This window comes from Gopherus flavomarginatus, chromosome 2, assembly GCF_025201925.1.
Source record: "Gopherus flavomarginatus isolate rGopFla2 chromosome 2, rGopFla2.mat.asm, whole genome shotgun sequence".
Classification (NCBI taxonomy): Eukaryota; Metazoa; Chordata; order Testudines; family Testudinidae; genus Gopherus; species Gopherus flavomarginatus.
Window position 1 is genome coordinate 41,083,465 of NC_066618.1, and position 14,109 is coordinate 41,097,573.

The 14,109-nt window shown below is 39.1% G+C and overlaps 1 protein-coding gene across 7 annotated transcripts in view; it reads right to left on the reverse strand.

The window, feature by feature from the left end:
* The window catches only part of CACNB2 (calcium voltage-gated channel auxiliary subunit beta 2), a 441,669-nt gene that overhangs the window by 147,524 nt on the left and 280,036 nt on the right, over positions 1 to 14,109 (reverse strand). For 5 of the 7 annotated variants that reach the window (XM_050939559.1, XM_050939558.1, XM_050939562.1 and 2 more), the window contains one exon: positions 11,392 to 11,511. In XM_050939559.1, coding sequence (XP_050795516.1) covers positions 11,392 to 11,511 — 120 coding nt within the window. Of the gene's footprint in view, positions 1 to 11,391; positions 11,512 to 12,298; positions 12,787 to 14,109 lie in introns of those variants that run through there. The other 2 variants (XM_050939564.1, XM_050939561.1) reach the window with 1 other exon arrangement.

The following is a 14,109-nucleotide window of genomic DNA, read 5'->3' on the forward strand; positions in this document are numbered from 1 at the left end:
AAAGGCGAGTAACCGTCTTTACTCCCTGCTGCATAAAGGTGAACATCTCACTCTAAGCATGGAGATCATTAATGGGGGAAATGGATGCCCCCCTCTAAGCCCTTCACATCGCCCGTTATCTCCTCCTCCGCATTCTTTGTGAGCCTTCTGTACCCTCTTACTTTCTAACCTCTCTCTCTAAAAATGATTTCCATTTTCACCTTCCCCATTCGTCTGGCTCCCAGTCCCACCAGTGGTACTCGTTATATATTTGTACAAACACAAAGAAATTGTAACCTTCAGAACTATCTAAGGTAGATATGAAATTTATAACAAAAAACAATCCAAGGAAATTCCCAGACAGAAAACTACATTAAATTGAAATTAAAATGGAAAATACATATCAGTAATTTAGGGTAAAAATATTACAAGATTGTTGTAATTATCACACAAATATTATAAACCCAAAAATTCAGAGTTAAGGTTAAATATAAAAGAAATACAAACATGTTAAGGCATCCAAACAACCAACTCCCACCTTTTCATGTTCTCTGTATATATATATATATATATCTCCTCACTATATGTTCCATTCTGTGCGTCCAATGAAGTGGGCTGTAGCCCACGAAAGCTTATGCTCAAATAAATGTGTTAGTCTCTAAGGTGCCACAAGTACTCCTGTTCTTTTTGCGGATACAGACTAACACGGCTGCTACTCTGAAACCGTAGCTGTGTTCCACAGTGATCAATTACATTAAACTGGTTTTTAGGGACAAATTAGGGTTTTTTCCCATATTTTTTTCACTATAGGACACAATTAAGATTTTGTGGGTGCCATACCTGTTCATTCCCATACTTAAATATGGTTGTATTTCTTAAGTTGAATTTTAACTCTGATTTTCATGTTTATTTTTGGAATAATTGCAACATTTTTGTAATTTATTTTACCCTTAAGGTTGGGCAAACATTCATAATTTAACTCAAGTCTGTCTTTTATTTGTTTACTCTGAAGAAAACCCTTATTCTACCATATAGCTCCATATTCTCGGTAAAGGCAAACGAGAAGCTTTACTGTTTTACTTTTATAATCCGCTAAAGTACAGTGTTTTTAGGACAGCAGGGCCAACTGCTGAAAGCAGTGAGACAAATTCCGGGTTGCAGTACACTCTTGCAGAGGTTAACAAAAGTAAATAACTCAGAGCCAGGTATAAATCTCATTTAAGTCAAGAGGCTTGGAACAGATCAAAAGTGATTAAATATTACAGTGCTTTACTCTTTAGAAAAGCTGATAGATGACACACAGATACATGGAGAAGTCTGGAAATAAACTCATCTGTAATACCCATGCTAAAATTCACACAGACTTTAAAAAAGGTGGATGTGCATATCCTCACATTTTGAACAGCTATGCACTAGCACAATGAACTTCATGATCATAAAAAGAGTGGATGTGTTATGTCCAGTTCACAGTTATGTCTAGTTGTGTTATGTCCAGTTCACAGTTTTGCAAACACTGACATTCCACTTCCCCCACCCTTACCCTTACCCCACAGAAATGCCTAGTCTGGCATAATGACTATGCATCACATAAAAAGAACTTATTCCATCAGAAAGCTGTTGAAAGACAACACATAGCATGTGACCGGTCGTCTTATTCTCAAAACCTGCCAGTATAGATAAACATCTCCAGCAAGGCGAGGCAGACAAACAGATAGTGAGAGAGCAAGAGGAGGAAGAACAAGACATCCTACTCTGTAGAGTTTGCCTGAGAGGATTGAGAGGCTTTGTTGTACTACTGAGCTCTATTATCTCTGAAGATGCTGTACCCCTCAGAAATAAGTACTTGGTTCATCCTGATTATAGGTTAAAATGCAGATGCATTGTTGGGAAAGGTTTCATTTTATTTCACTGACAGAACCTTTTGGCACATGTAAGTAAGAATTTGTCTCAGTATATCAAATGCTTCCTGTAACTCCTTTTGTACAATAATTACAGAATATTTTTTTAAAGTTACTACATTTTCTCCATGTCTTCAAAGGCAGGCACATATTTCTACAACAGGTTATGTGCAGTCAGAACTATAAATCATTTTTCTTAGCACTATATGTGATATTTTCACATAATTCACCCAGAAGCATCAAATTTCAAAGCTTTACTTGAGTTAATATAATTTTCATACCAAAATGTATACAAGCCTCTAAACTTTTTATATACACACATTAAATTAGGTACTGTGCATGGAACTGACATTTCAGTTTCTCTTCCTTTGAGTTCTTAATGTTACAGCATAAAGGCCTGTTATAAACAGATAGCTAAGGGTTAATGTCTCTTTCACCTGAAGCACCTGACCAGAGGACCAATTAGGAAACCGGATTTTTTTAACTTTGGGTGCAGGGAAGTTTGTGTCTGAGTCTTTCTCTGTCTGCCTGCTTTCTTTGAGCTTTGGAGAAGTAGTTTCTGTTTTCTAGTCTTCTGTTTCTAAGTGTATGGACAAAGAGATCAGATAGTAAGTTATATGGTTTCTTTTCTTTGGTATTTGCATGAATATAAGTGCTGGAGTGCTTTGATTTGTATTCCTTTTGAATAAGGCTGTTTATTCAATACTCTTTTAAGCAATCGACCCTGTATTTTATCACCTTAATACAGAGAGACCATTTGTATGTATTTTTCCTTTCTTTTTTATATAAAGCTTTCTTTTAAGACCTGTTGGAGTTTTTCTTTACTGGAAAATTTCAGGGAAATTGAGTCTGTACTCACCAGGGAATTGGTGGGAGGAAGAAATCAGGGGGGAGATCTGTGTGTTGGATTTGCTAGCCTGATTTTGCATTCCCTCTAGGTGAATAGGAAAGTGCTTTTGTTTCCAGGACTGGGAACGGAGAGGGGGAGTCACTCTGTTTGGATTCACAGAGCTTGTGTCTGTGTATCTCTCCAGGAGCACCTGGAGGGGGGAAGGGAAAAAGGATTATTTCCCTTTGTTGTGAGACTCAAGGGATTTGGGTCTTGGGGTCCCCAGGGAAGGTTTTTCAGGGGGACCAGAGTGCCCCAAAACACTCTAATTTTTTGGGTGGTGGCAGCAAGTACCAGGTCCAAGCTGGTAGCTAAGCTTGGAGGTTTTCATGCTAACCCCCATATTTTGGACGCTAAGGTCCAAATCTGGGACTAAGGTTATGATATGGTGTGCAGTGGTGGGATAGACAGAATCCAGAAGCCAGTGGAAATATTTTATTTTTCTTTTCTCTGCTAGGGGCTTTTTAGCAGAGAGAAACAGTTTGGTTTTAAAAGGGAACCAAAGAGAATTTTTTTTTTTCTGCTTTCTCTGGCAGTTTGTGGCTTGCATGTTAAGCAAGAAGCCATTACCAGACTGTTAAGGGTCTTTTGTCATGCAATAGCCCTCCCATTAGGAGGCAAGTAACAGCACTATATGCATGCAAATAAAGTGGTTTTTCAGGTTTACTTAACATTGAAGATTAGCTAAAGGCACTGTTGCTAGGCAGACTTCAGGAGGCAACAGAGAACCTGCAGTTCAGAAGATAAACACTGGAGGGCACCCCAACACAAGAAAACAGGAATCATGACTTCTAAGGCAAAAATTGAGGCCGAAGAGCAATTCAAAGAAGCTGAACACAGGCGACAAATGGAGATGAAAGAAAGAGAAGAACAAATCAAAGAGGCAGCACACAAAAGAAAACTAGAAGAAGAAGAGGTGGCCTACCGAAGGAAACAAGCAGAAGAAGAGGCGGCCCACCGCCGAGACATGGAAAAACACCAAAAAGAAATGGAAAAACAACAAAAAGAGAATGAAAAAAAGGAAAAATACATACAAATGGTCTCTCTGTATTAAGGTGATAAAATACAGGGTCGATTGCTTAAAAGAGTATTGAATAAACAGCCTTATTCAAAAGGAATACAAATCAAAGCACTCCAGCACTTATATTCATGCAAATACCAAAGAAAAGAAACCATATAACTTACTATCTGATCTCTTTGTCCATACACTTAGAAACAGAAGACTAGAAAACAGAAACTACTTCTCCAAAGCTCAGAGAAAGCAGGCAGACAGAGAAAGACTCAGACACAAACTTCCCTCCACCTAGAGTTGAAAAAATCCGGTTTCCTAATTGGTCCTCTGGTCAGGTGCTTCAGGTGAAAGAGACATTAACCCTTAGCTATCTGTTTATGACACGCCCCCCAAATTGCAGACAGTGGGGAAGCTCACTGGCGGCGATTTCCTTCTAGAACTTGAAAATAAACAGATTAATACAACACATGCACCTTTACATATACCCCTAAGTATATAACTAACAGACTTCTACATTTTAAGAACACTTTTTAACTACTGAATTCTGGGAAACTCTCACGGGAGAGTGCATCAGCTACTTTGTTAGAAGCTCCTGTGATGTGCTGAATTTCAAAATCAAAATCTTGGAGAGCTAAACTCCAACGAAGAAGTTTCTTGTTGTTCCCCTTGGCAGTATGAAGCCACTTTAGTGCAGCATGGTCAGTTTGTAGTTGGAACCGCCGTCCCCAAACATATGGGCGTAGCTTTTTCAGGGCGTACACAATGGCATAGCATTCCTTTTCACTGACTGACCAGTGACTTTCCCTCTCAGACAGTTTCTTGCTGAGAAACACGACAGGATGGAAGTTGTGATCTGTTGCTTCCTGCATGAGCACTGCTCCTATACCACGCTCAGATGCACTCTGGGTGCAGGGAAGTTTGTGTCTGAGTCTTTCTCTGTCTGCCTGCTTTCTCTGAGCTTTGGACAAGTAGTTTCTGTTTTCTAGTCTTCTGTTTCTAAGTGTATTGACAAAGAGATCAGATAGTAAGTTATATGGTTTCTTTTCTTTGGTATTTGCATGAATATAAGTGCTGGAGTGCTTTGATTTGTATTCCTTTTGAATAAGGCTGTTTATTCAATACTCTTTTAAGCAATCGACCCTGTATTTTATCACCTTAATACAGAGAGACCATTTGTATGTATTTTTCCTTTCTTTTTTATATAAAGCTTTCTTTTAAGACCTGTTGGAGTTTTTCTTTACTGGAAAATTTCAGGGAAATTGAGTCTGTACTCACCAGGGAATTGGTGGGAGGAAGAAATCAGGGGGGAGATCTGTGTGTTGGATTTGCTAGCCTGATTTTGCATTCCCTCTAGGTGAATAGGAAAGTGCTTTTGTTTCCAGGACTGGGAACGGAGAGGGGGAGTCACTCTGTTTGGATTCACAGAGCTTGTGTCTGTGTATCTCTCCAGGAGCACCTGGAGGGGGGAAGGGAAAAAGGATTATTTCCCTTTGTTGTGAGACTCAAGGGATTTGGGTCTTGGGGTCCCCAGGGAAGGTTTTTCAGGGGGACCAGAGTGCCCCAAAACACTCTAATTTTTTGGGTGGTGGCAGCAAGTACCAGGTCCAAGCTGGTAGCTAAGCTTGGAGGTTTTCATGCTAACCCCCATATTTTGGACGCTAAGGTCCAAATCTGGGACTAAGGTTATGATAAGGCCAAATCCAGGTCCCATTCAAGTCAACGATAATTTTACAACCCCTTCAGTGGGATCGAAACTTAGCCCAAATATATATTTAAAAGAACAAAAACCTTTTCATGTTTAAAAAAAAAAAGAAGAAAAACTTCCATTTGGAGACATCCAGAGTCATGACCTTTTTTTTTTTTTTTTTTTTTAAGGTCTGAGATATGCATGATGTAAGTTTGAGAGCTATAATTCTGAAGTGTAGACACTTGAAAAATAAAGAATATGGTTTAAAATTAGTTATTTAATTCAAAGTGATGCATAGTTAATACACAAAATTAGTGAAGAGTTTAACTGGATTTAAAGTATTTGCTTTCCAGTCTAAGTAGCAGCTAAAAAGAACATTGATACAATCTGATACAGAGCAACGTTAAAAATAGAAGTCATGGTGCAAAAATCTTATTATTTAGACTGTCTGTTCTTTGAGAAAGGGACAATTTTTTCTTGTGTATGTATAATGCCTAGCACAATGGGGTCATGATCCTTGACTAGGACATCTAGGTACTACTCTATTACAAATAAATTGATACTAATAATTTCAACTGAGGTAATGCTGAAGATATGCTAGGAACTATAAAAACATTTGAAAGGAATAGTTCATGCCTCACAGAGTTTATAATCTTAAAAAATCACAGAAAAATTTGATCTACTTATTGAAGACAAATAAGACAAAGGGTAGTAGTTGTATGGACCAGTTCAGGAAGTGCATTATTCCAAGGGCTTCATGCAAAATAACAGAGACACTAAACAGACCATTGGGGCTGACTTCATTGGCACTGGGAAAGGACAAGGAGCTATATGATAAATGTTTTTTCTTCTTAAATATACTCTAGTCTATATATGGCACTAAAGTTAGGGGGAACCTCTCCCATTTTCAACTCAGTTTCCCAACTCATCACACTTGCTTTCTGTATAATAATAATTCATCTTGTATTGGCAAGAGCCAAGACAAAAATGGCTCATCATTTACAATGTTTTGTTTCTCTCAGTACTGTCAACCCGAAGCCTTCAAAAATAATGGTTAACTTCATGAAAATCATGAGATTTTAAAAATTAGATTGTTTGATTTTTTATAATTTACCTTCTGACTCTGGAGTCTTTTAGGTTCATATTTTCAATCAACAACAATGAAAAGAATAAGGTAACAAAGTTCAGCACAAACTTTCTGCTCAGACTCAGCTACTACTAGGATTCTTCCTTCAGGATTGCTCAGCCCACATCCTAGATCATCTCTCACCTAAATAGCTACTCTCACCTTCCTTATGTCAAAATTAGGTAACAAACCACCTTTAAAGGTAGCCATCCTGCAGCAAAAATACTTCAGGACCAGACTTCAAAGAGAAACTGCTGAGCTTCAATTCATCAGCAAATTTGAAATCATCTGCTCAGGATTAAACAAAGACTGTGAATGGCTTGCCAACTACAAAAGCAGTTTCTCCTCCCTTGGTTTTCACACCTCAACTGCTAGAAGAGGGCCTCATCCTCCCTGATTGAACTAACTTCATCATCTCTAGCCTGCTTCGTGCTTGCATATATATATATATATATATATCCTCCCTGATTGAACTAACTTCATCATCTCTAGCCTGCTTCGTGCTTGCATATATATATATATATATATATATATATATATATATATATATATATATATATATATATATATAAGCACGAAGCAGGCTAGAGATGTATATATATATACACACACACACACACCTGCCCCTGGAAATTTCCACTACACGCATCCGACGAAGTGGGTATTCACGCACGAAAGCTCATGCTCCAATACGTCTGTTAGTCTACATGGTGCCACAGGACTCTTTACTGCTTTTACGGATCCAGATTAACACAGCTACCCCTCTGATACTTGAAACCACCTGTCAGTGATCCACATACCAAATATTGATCCTGCTAAGAAAAGGTTAACAGAGTGTTTAGGGAAAAGCCTGTTGGTCTGTCACACTTTCTCCTTAGACATTGTTTCAGTCTGCAATCAGATCCTGTACATAGAATCATAAAATACCAGGGATGGAAGGGACCTGAGGAGGTCATATAGTCCAACCCCCTGCTCAAAGCAGGACCAGTCCCCAGACAGATTTTTGCTCCAGATCCCTAAATGGCCCCCTCAGGGATGGAGCTCACACCCCTGTGTTTAGCAGGCCAATGCTTAAATCTCTAAGCTATCCCTCCCACTCCTACACACTTGCTTCATATTAACTGAGCACACAGTTCTAGGCTATCTTACTCAAAGTCCAAAGCTACTACCCAATTGTCCTCACATGCCTCATTGGTATATCTCTTTCTACAATGTTAAGGTGTTTCTCCTCTCTGTAAGGAAGAAACACGGATGTTCATTAAACTGTTTTCCTAAAGTGCATGAAACACTTTGACAGTTTTATATCTAGTCTTAATTCTCCATCATTTTCCCTTCAGCCTCTGCATTATTCATGAATGTCAACCATTTCTAATTCTTATGACAAATAGGATTTTAATGACTTTATTTAGGATCAATATTTCCACTCACAATGTGAAAGAGAAAAAAGTTAAAAGCAGCTGCGTCACTTGCTCCCGACTGATAGCACATAAAGACAAAGAAAAGACAGGCACACTTGGAAATCAGGAATCTATACCCAGTGTTTGCAGCCTGGTGTAGTGAACAGTGAAATAATGTGAAGCTAACTTACTGTTGAATTAATTTAATTATTCATCAAGGAGGTGAACAACTTATCCATAAATGGAAGTAGCAAAATATTTCCTGTAGTATTTCAGAGATATGCAATTAGATTTAAGCTATTCTGGTATTTGTTTTTAGAAATAGTTTTTTAAATGAATGCGATGATCATCATAAAATGTAGATTACTTTAAATATTAGCCAACACGTGTATACAACAATTTATATCCTATAACCACGTAGCCATTACAAACTGTTCCTCCAGTGCATTTTAATTCCTTTTAATGCACAGATGATTTAAAACATCAGTTTGTGTGTGTTTTACATATTACTGAAACACCATTGTTATAACAGCTTGATTGTAGCAATGCCCTCACATTTCAACTGTTTACAAGCTGTCTCACAGCCAGAGACAGAGTCAGACCTGGTGACTATTATTCTGCCAACTGAAGTGAGAATATGGTTTTGATGTACGGAAATACAGTTTTTAAAAGTGAAGGTCTGCTGGCAGTTTCTCTGTAAACTACTATGGCAGCTGCACTAGAGGTCATGAATATTTCATAAGGGCTGTCCATGCAGTCAAACCAGCACCGCTAAGCAAAATTCCCATAGCAACATTCACATAGATTTACTCATCGCTAAAAGATGCATCAGCTCAGGAATAAGTGCTCTAATGCTACTCTTATTCTAGAAGATGTTATTACTTGAACTCTTCTTTTAAAAGCTAAATTATTTTACTAATAAACCTGATCTTTTTTTATTTTTACTTTTTCTAGCAATACTTGCTTTGCAGTTCCTAAAACAAAAGCAATCAAACTACAGCAACCCTGACATACTAAACTGTGGTTAACCAAAACTCCTGTTATCCAAAGATCAGCTAGCAGCTTTTAAGGGGTGGGTAAGAGAAGGAGGGGAAAATGAGACTTACTGTTTCTGTTATGGAAATGAAACTGCACTTGCACAGCACAGAAGTGCAGGAGGAGCGAGGCTGCAGAGAGACATCCAGGAATACTAAAGACCAGCAGGCTCTAGCACCTCTTGAAAAAGGTGGTTTGGGAATGCTTATCAGCAGGGCCTGTGCAAGGATGTTTCGCGCCCTAGGCAAAACCTCCACATTGCGCCCCCTCCCCACTCGTGCCCCCGCCCTGAGGCACCCCCCCTCACAGCAGCTCCCCGCCTCTGCTCTGAGGCGCCCCCCTTGCGGCAGCTCCCCACCCTCTGCCCTGAGGCACCCCCCCCCACCCCAGCTCACCCCTTCTCCACACACAAGCATGAGTACCCTGAGCACGCCGTCACTGCTTCACTTCTCCCACCTCCCAGGCTTGTGGCGCCAATTAGCTTAGGCACCGCAAGCCTGGGAGCAGGAGAAGTGAGGCCGCCACAGCATGCTCAGGGAGGAGGCGGGGCAGGGGTGAGCTGGGGCGGGGAGTTCCCCTGCGTGCCGTCCCCCATCCCCTTACATGCTGCAGGCGGCCCTTCCCACACTCCCCTGCCTCAGCTCCCTCCGCCTAAATGCTGGCAGCGACCGGGGCGGCTGAAGATCCGGCTGCTGCGGTCACTGCCGAAGAAAATGGCGCCCCCCAAATCCCAGTGTCGGTCGCCTAAATGGTTGCACCAGCCCTGCTTATCAGATATCTATTAAAATTATAATTCTCAAAAAAGACTTGGTAATCCGCTCCTTCCCTCTTTGTCTGAGCCTTCTGGCCTTCAGAAAGCTGTCTCTCTGTGCACCCTGGTGACTGTCTGAACTGGCCAGTTCTCTCTAATCAAGTGTATCTCAATAATTTGAATTCCTGCTATAACGAAGGTTTAGATGACTCCAAGAACTTTGTAAAGCTAAGGTACCGTAAATGAACAGTGGTGAAGCTGAATATATGAGGAAATTGATAAAGTGGGAGAGGAAAGAGTGGGGACAGAAAGATCACTGGAATGAAGGAACAGAGAAATGGAGGAGAGAAGTAAATGGAAAAAGGACGTGAGAGAGGGAACAGAGAGAAAGTAGATGAGAAAGAATGAAAAGACTAGATTCCAGTAAACTTCTTAAAACCACATATGAATACAATAGAAAAAAATTAAAACTCAGGAAAAAGAGACCTTGAAAAAAATACATTGGAAATGGCACACCAAGATCTGAGACACAGCAAAAGGAAAGAAAAAAAGATAAAAGAATGAGGAAAAACAAAATAAGGGATGCAAATATATATGTAGTATATTAATAATAAGTACAACTGATGCAAATAATTAAAATGCATAGCAGAGAGAAACATACACACACACTTTTGTAGTATTGTGACTATAAAACTTTGCACTTGCATATGCATCTAATGGAAAATACATAAGCACGTTGGTGAGATCTAAGCCTCATTTAGTGTTTATTAATCTGGCACTACCTGCCAGGAGCATGGAAGTACAGTAGAATTTCTGTGAGGGCCTTAAACTTCTCACAAGGGTTTCTAAAATCCTGATTGCCCCTACTTTAGTAGGTAAGTGAAATTTGGTTTCCTTAACAAGAAAACCAATACAATCCTCTTAAAGAAAATGGGCCAGTGTAACTGCCCGTCTTTACTTACACATGCCATGTTGGGAACAATCCCGTACATGACGGATAAAAAAATGGACTTCCAATGCCAAACTTCTATGACTGAATGATATACACCTCTACCCCGATATAATGCTGTCCTCAAGAGCCAAAAAATCTTACCACGTTATAGGTGAAACCACGTGATATCTAACTTGCTTTGACCCACTGGAGTGCGCATCCCTACCACCCCTGAGCACTGCTTTACCGTGTTGTATCCTAATTCTTGTTATATCGGGTCATGTTATATTGGGGTAGAGGTGCGCATGATTTATGGGGCTAAATGATGCTCTGGAAAGACCCCCATAGAAAGGACTTCGTGACTTGTTCCTGTGTACTAGGAATTGATAGGTAATATAACAAAATGCAAAAGCTAGTTCAGTTCTTTAAGTAACTAAACTATTTTTTAAGCAAACTGAGTCTTTTAATACAGACAGGGCAATCAAGAATGGCAACTTGTGTCTTTAATCAGTTTTTTTGATAAGTGCAATTTCCAAAAACTTATGTAATTTCCTTAACAAGAGATCTTTGGAGGTATTTTTTAAAAAAAATATTTAGAAAAACATTTCTACGGGTAAGCAAATGAAACAACAAGCTCTTAGAAAAAGAACAGGTTAACGAACCTGAGATGTGAATAAGTGCCTTACCTTTGCTTTTTCCAGCTGTGCCTGGGCCTGTCGCTCTGCCTCTCTCCGCACTGCCTCCCTGTCTTCCTCCAGAGATACATCTGAATCAGATGGACGACTAGTGTAGGAGTCCGCTGAACCCTGCACAGGAAAAGGAGAAATATTATTACAAATAGATGCAGCATTTGCAATAGAAGGGTGAAGTGTTCCTATACCTCTTCTATAATTGTATGTTTGTAGAAATACCTTGAAAAGAAAAAAGAAAAATAAAGCAGCAGACACGATCAGTTAGAAAAATAATATTAAGTAAGAGTTTCAAATCTGGAGACCATCCAAAAGTCAGGTCTCTCTCCGGTGGTTTATTTCCTGCCCTGTCTCCACATACTAATTAGTATGCTTTTTGGTAGGCAGAGCTGGTTTCTGTGTAGAGCAAGGGCAGTGGTGCAGTGCAGGGCTGAAGGACATACAACAGTTTCAAGGATAGCTCCATAAAAATCAAAACCATAAACAAGGACATTTTAATGCCAGTGACAGAACAGATTGAATAAAAAACTGCAAAGTCAGTATTAACGATTACTATTACACAAGATCACTGCAGAGAGCTGTAACCAATGCCTTCCATTTTAATTTTAGGGCACTTAACACTCTTCCCATCAGAAATGAACATGGCTCAAATCCCTAACAAAAACATGCAAATAACCACAGATCAAGTTCCAACTGATTAAATGTGTCTCAGCTCAACACCTGTGTGCAAGTACTGCTACAAGAGAACTAGTCAGAATACCAGAATAGTTCCAGCTCTGATTTTTGTCTCATCTTACAATCACAAGAAGAGAATTCTGCTAATTCAAACAGAATGAAAGCAACTGTCTTCCCTTACTGTACAATTAATACATAAATATGCTAACAATGAAAACATAGGGCTTACACAGATATCAGAATTCTTCAGCCGTCCTCCTTTGGCTCTTTTCAGAAGCCTGATCCAGGTGGCCTTCATTAGCCAGATAGCTCAGTTATTGTCCGCAGCTGCAGCGCCCGGCACTGATTCTCACAAAACATGTGCACACTGAGCACCGCAGAATCACTGCTCCTTTCCTATCCATGCTCTGCTGCAAGCTCCTTCCTTCTCTTTCCTCTGCCCTTCAAGCTTTCAGACACCCTGTTCTGAAGTATTTAGTTCAAGTAAATACTTAAATTTTCCAATGCCAGTAAAAAAGACTTTAATAAAGAAAAAAAAAAGCCTAGTATATTGGTTCAAGTATATTGTAAGAGATGTTTCAACTCAATGCAGGAGATCATACAGGAAAAGGTCTTTGTTGTTTTTTTGCCTGTTAAAAATAGTACTTATAAAAGAACCTTTTAAAATCTGGTGCAAAACGTATTCAGTGATATTTACAAGTACAAAGTTCATTTCATCTCTTCAGAGATTGGATGGGGGTGGGGTAAGAGGCTTTTCACATCACTGGGCATGCTCTATATGTACAGCCTTTTACGCAGATGCTCACATCACACTGTGTTGTTAGTCTATGTCAAATTGCCATTTTACATCTCAAGGGTAAACAGCTGGAAAATAGCAAGGTCCCTGCAAATCTGGAATAGCTGGCACAGTGTCTTATTTTTATCACATATCAAACTACATTTCTCTCTCAGAAAATCCAGTTCTGTCATATATGCTCCTCATTCCCAATTTAAAACACCGAGTCAGAATGTGATCTCAGTTACAATGTAAATCTAGACTAAAACCAATTTATTCCATTTACTCTGATGTACAAGAAGAGTTTGACCTACTAATTGTGGCATTTTTCCCACACTAGAAATCAGTAGGTAAGAAAAGCAGTGAATAATTGCAACACACACATACACACAAATACTGGATGCTAAAGGTCAAAAATATATTTAGTTTTGTGCATTTAGTTTTAATTTGGTTTAGTCAGTCATAACCTATAATCATTTTCCAAAATGATAAGTGATTGACATAGCTCTTGGTGTTTAACTAGGACATTCATGACACAAATTCACAGGCAGCTATGCACAATCTAAGTGCAAAAGGAAATCTCAGTCTAGCTAACTTTGAAGTGTCTGCCTTTGATATAAATTCAGCTACATGAAAAAGGAAGGATAATAGAAAATTCTAGCTGAGAGCAGCAGTCACAAGAAATCTGGTATTATAAGTCAGACCTTCTTAAAGAATTAGAGGCTTGTGGCTGGGAACGTCTAAGGACCAAATTCTGCTCTTATTTATGTATGTGAAAAACAGAAGCAACTCCCCTACAGCCATTGGAATACTCTGGATTTACACTACTAGAGTAACTGCTAATGTACTTTGGCTCTAAATTAGTAGTTTAAAAGAAAGGGAGAATTCTTAACTTCCAAAAACTTTTCTCTAGAAGTTATCATAGTTAAATTTTGAATTCTGGTGAAGCTGCCTTTGAACTGACATCTAGGAAACTACTTTTCAAGAAATGTTTTGCTTACTGTGAAGGCAATATATATATTAGGCTAATTTTTCTAATTAACAATGGGATGGAGGCAGGAGAGACTTTACAACCAAAGCACTTACTACGCTAAGCACCCACACAAGGAAGTAAAAATAAAATAAAAAACACATTTCTATCTTGAATATTTTAGATAGTCTTGTCTGTTAGGAGAAGTACCAGAGGTGCTGTACATCTTAAAGTCCTTGTCCACATTATTTTAATTTCTTAAAATTTCTCACCATTGCTACTACTGATACAGCTT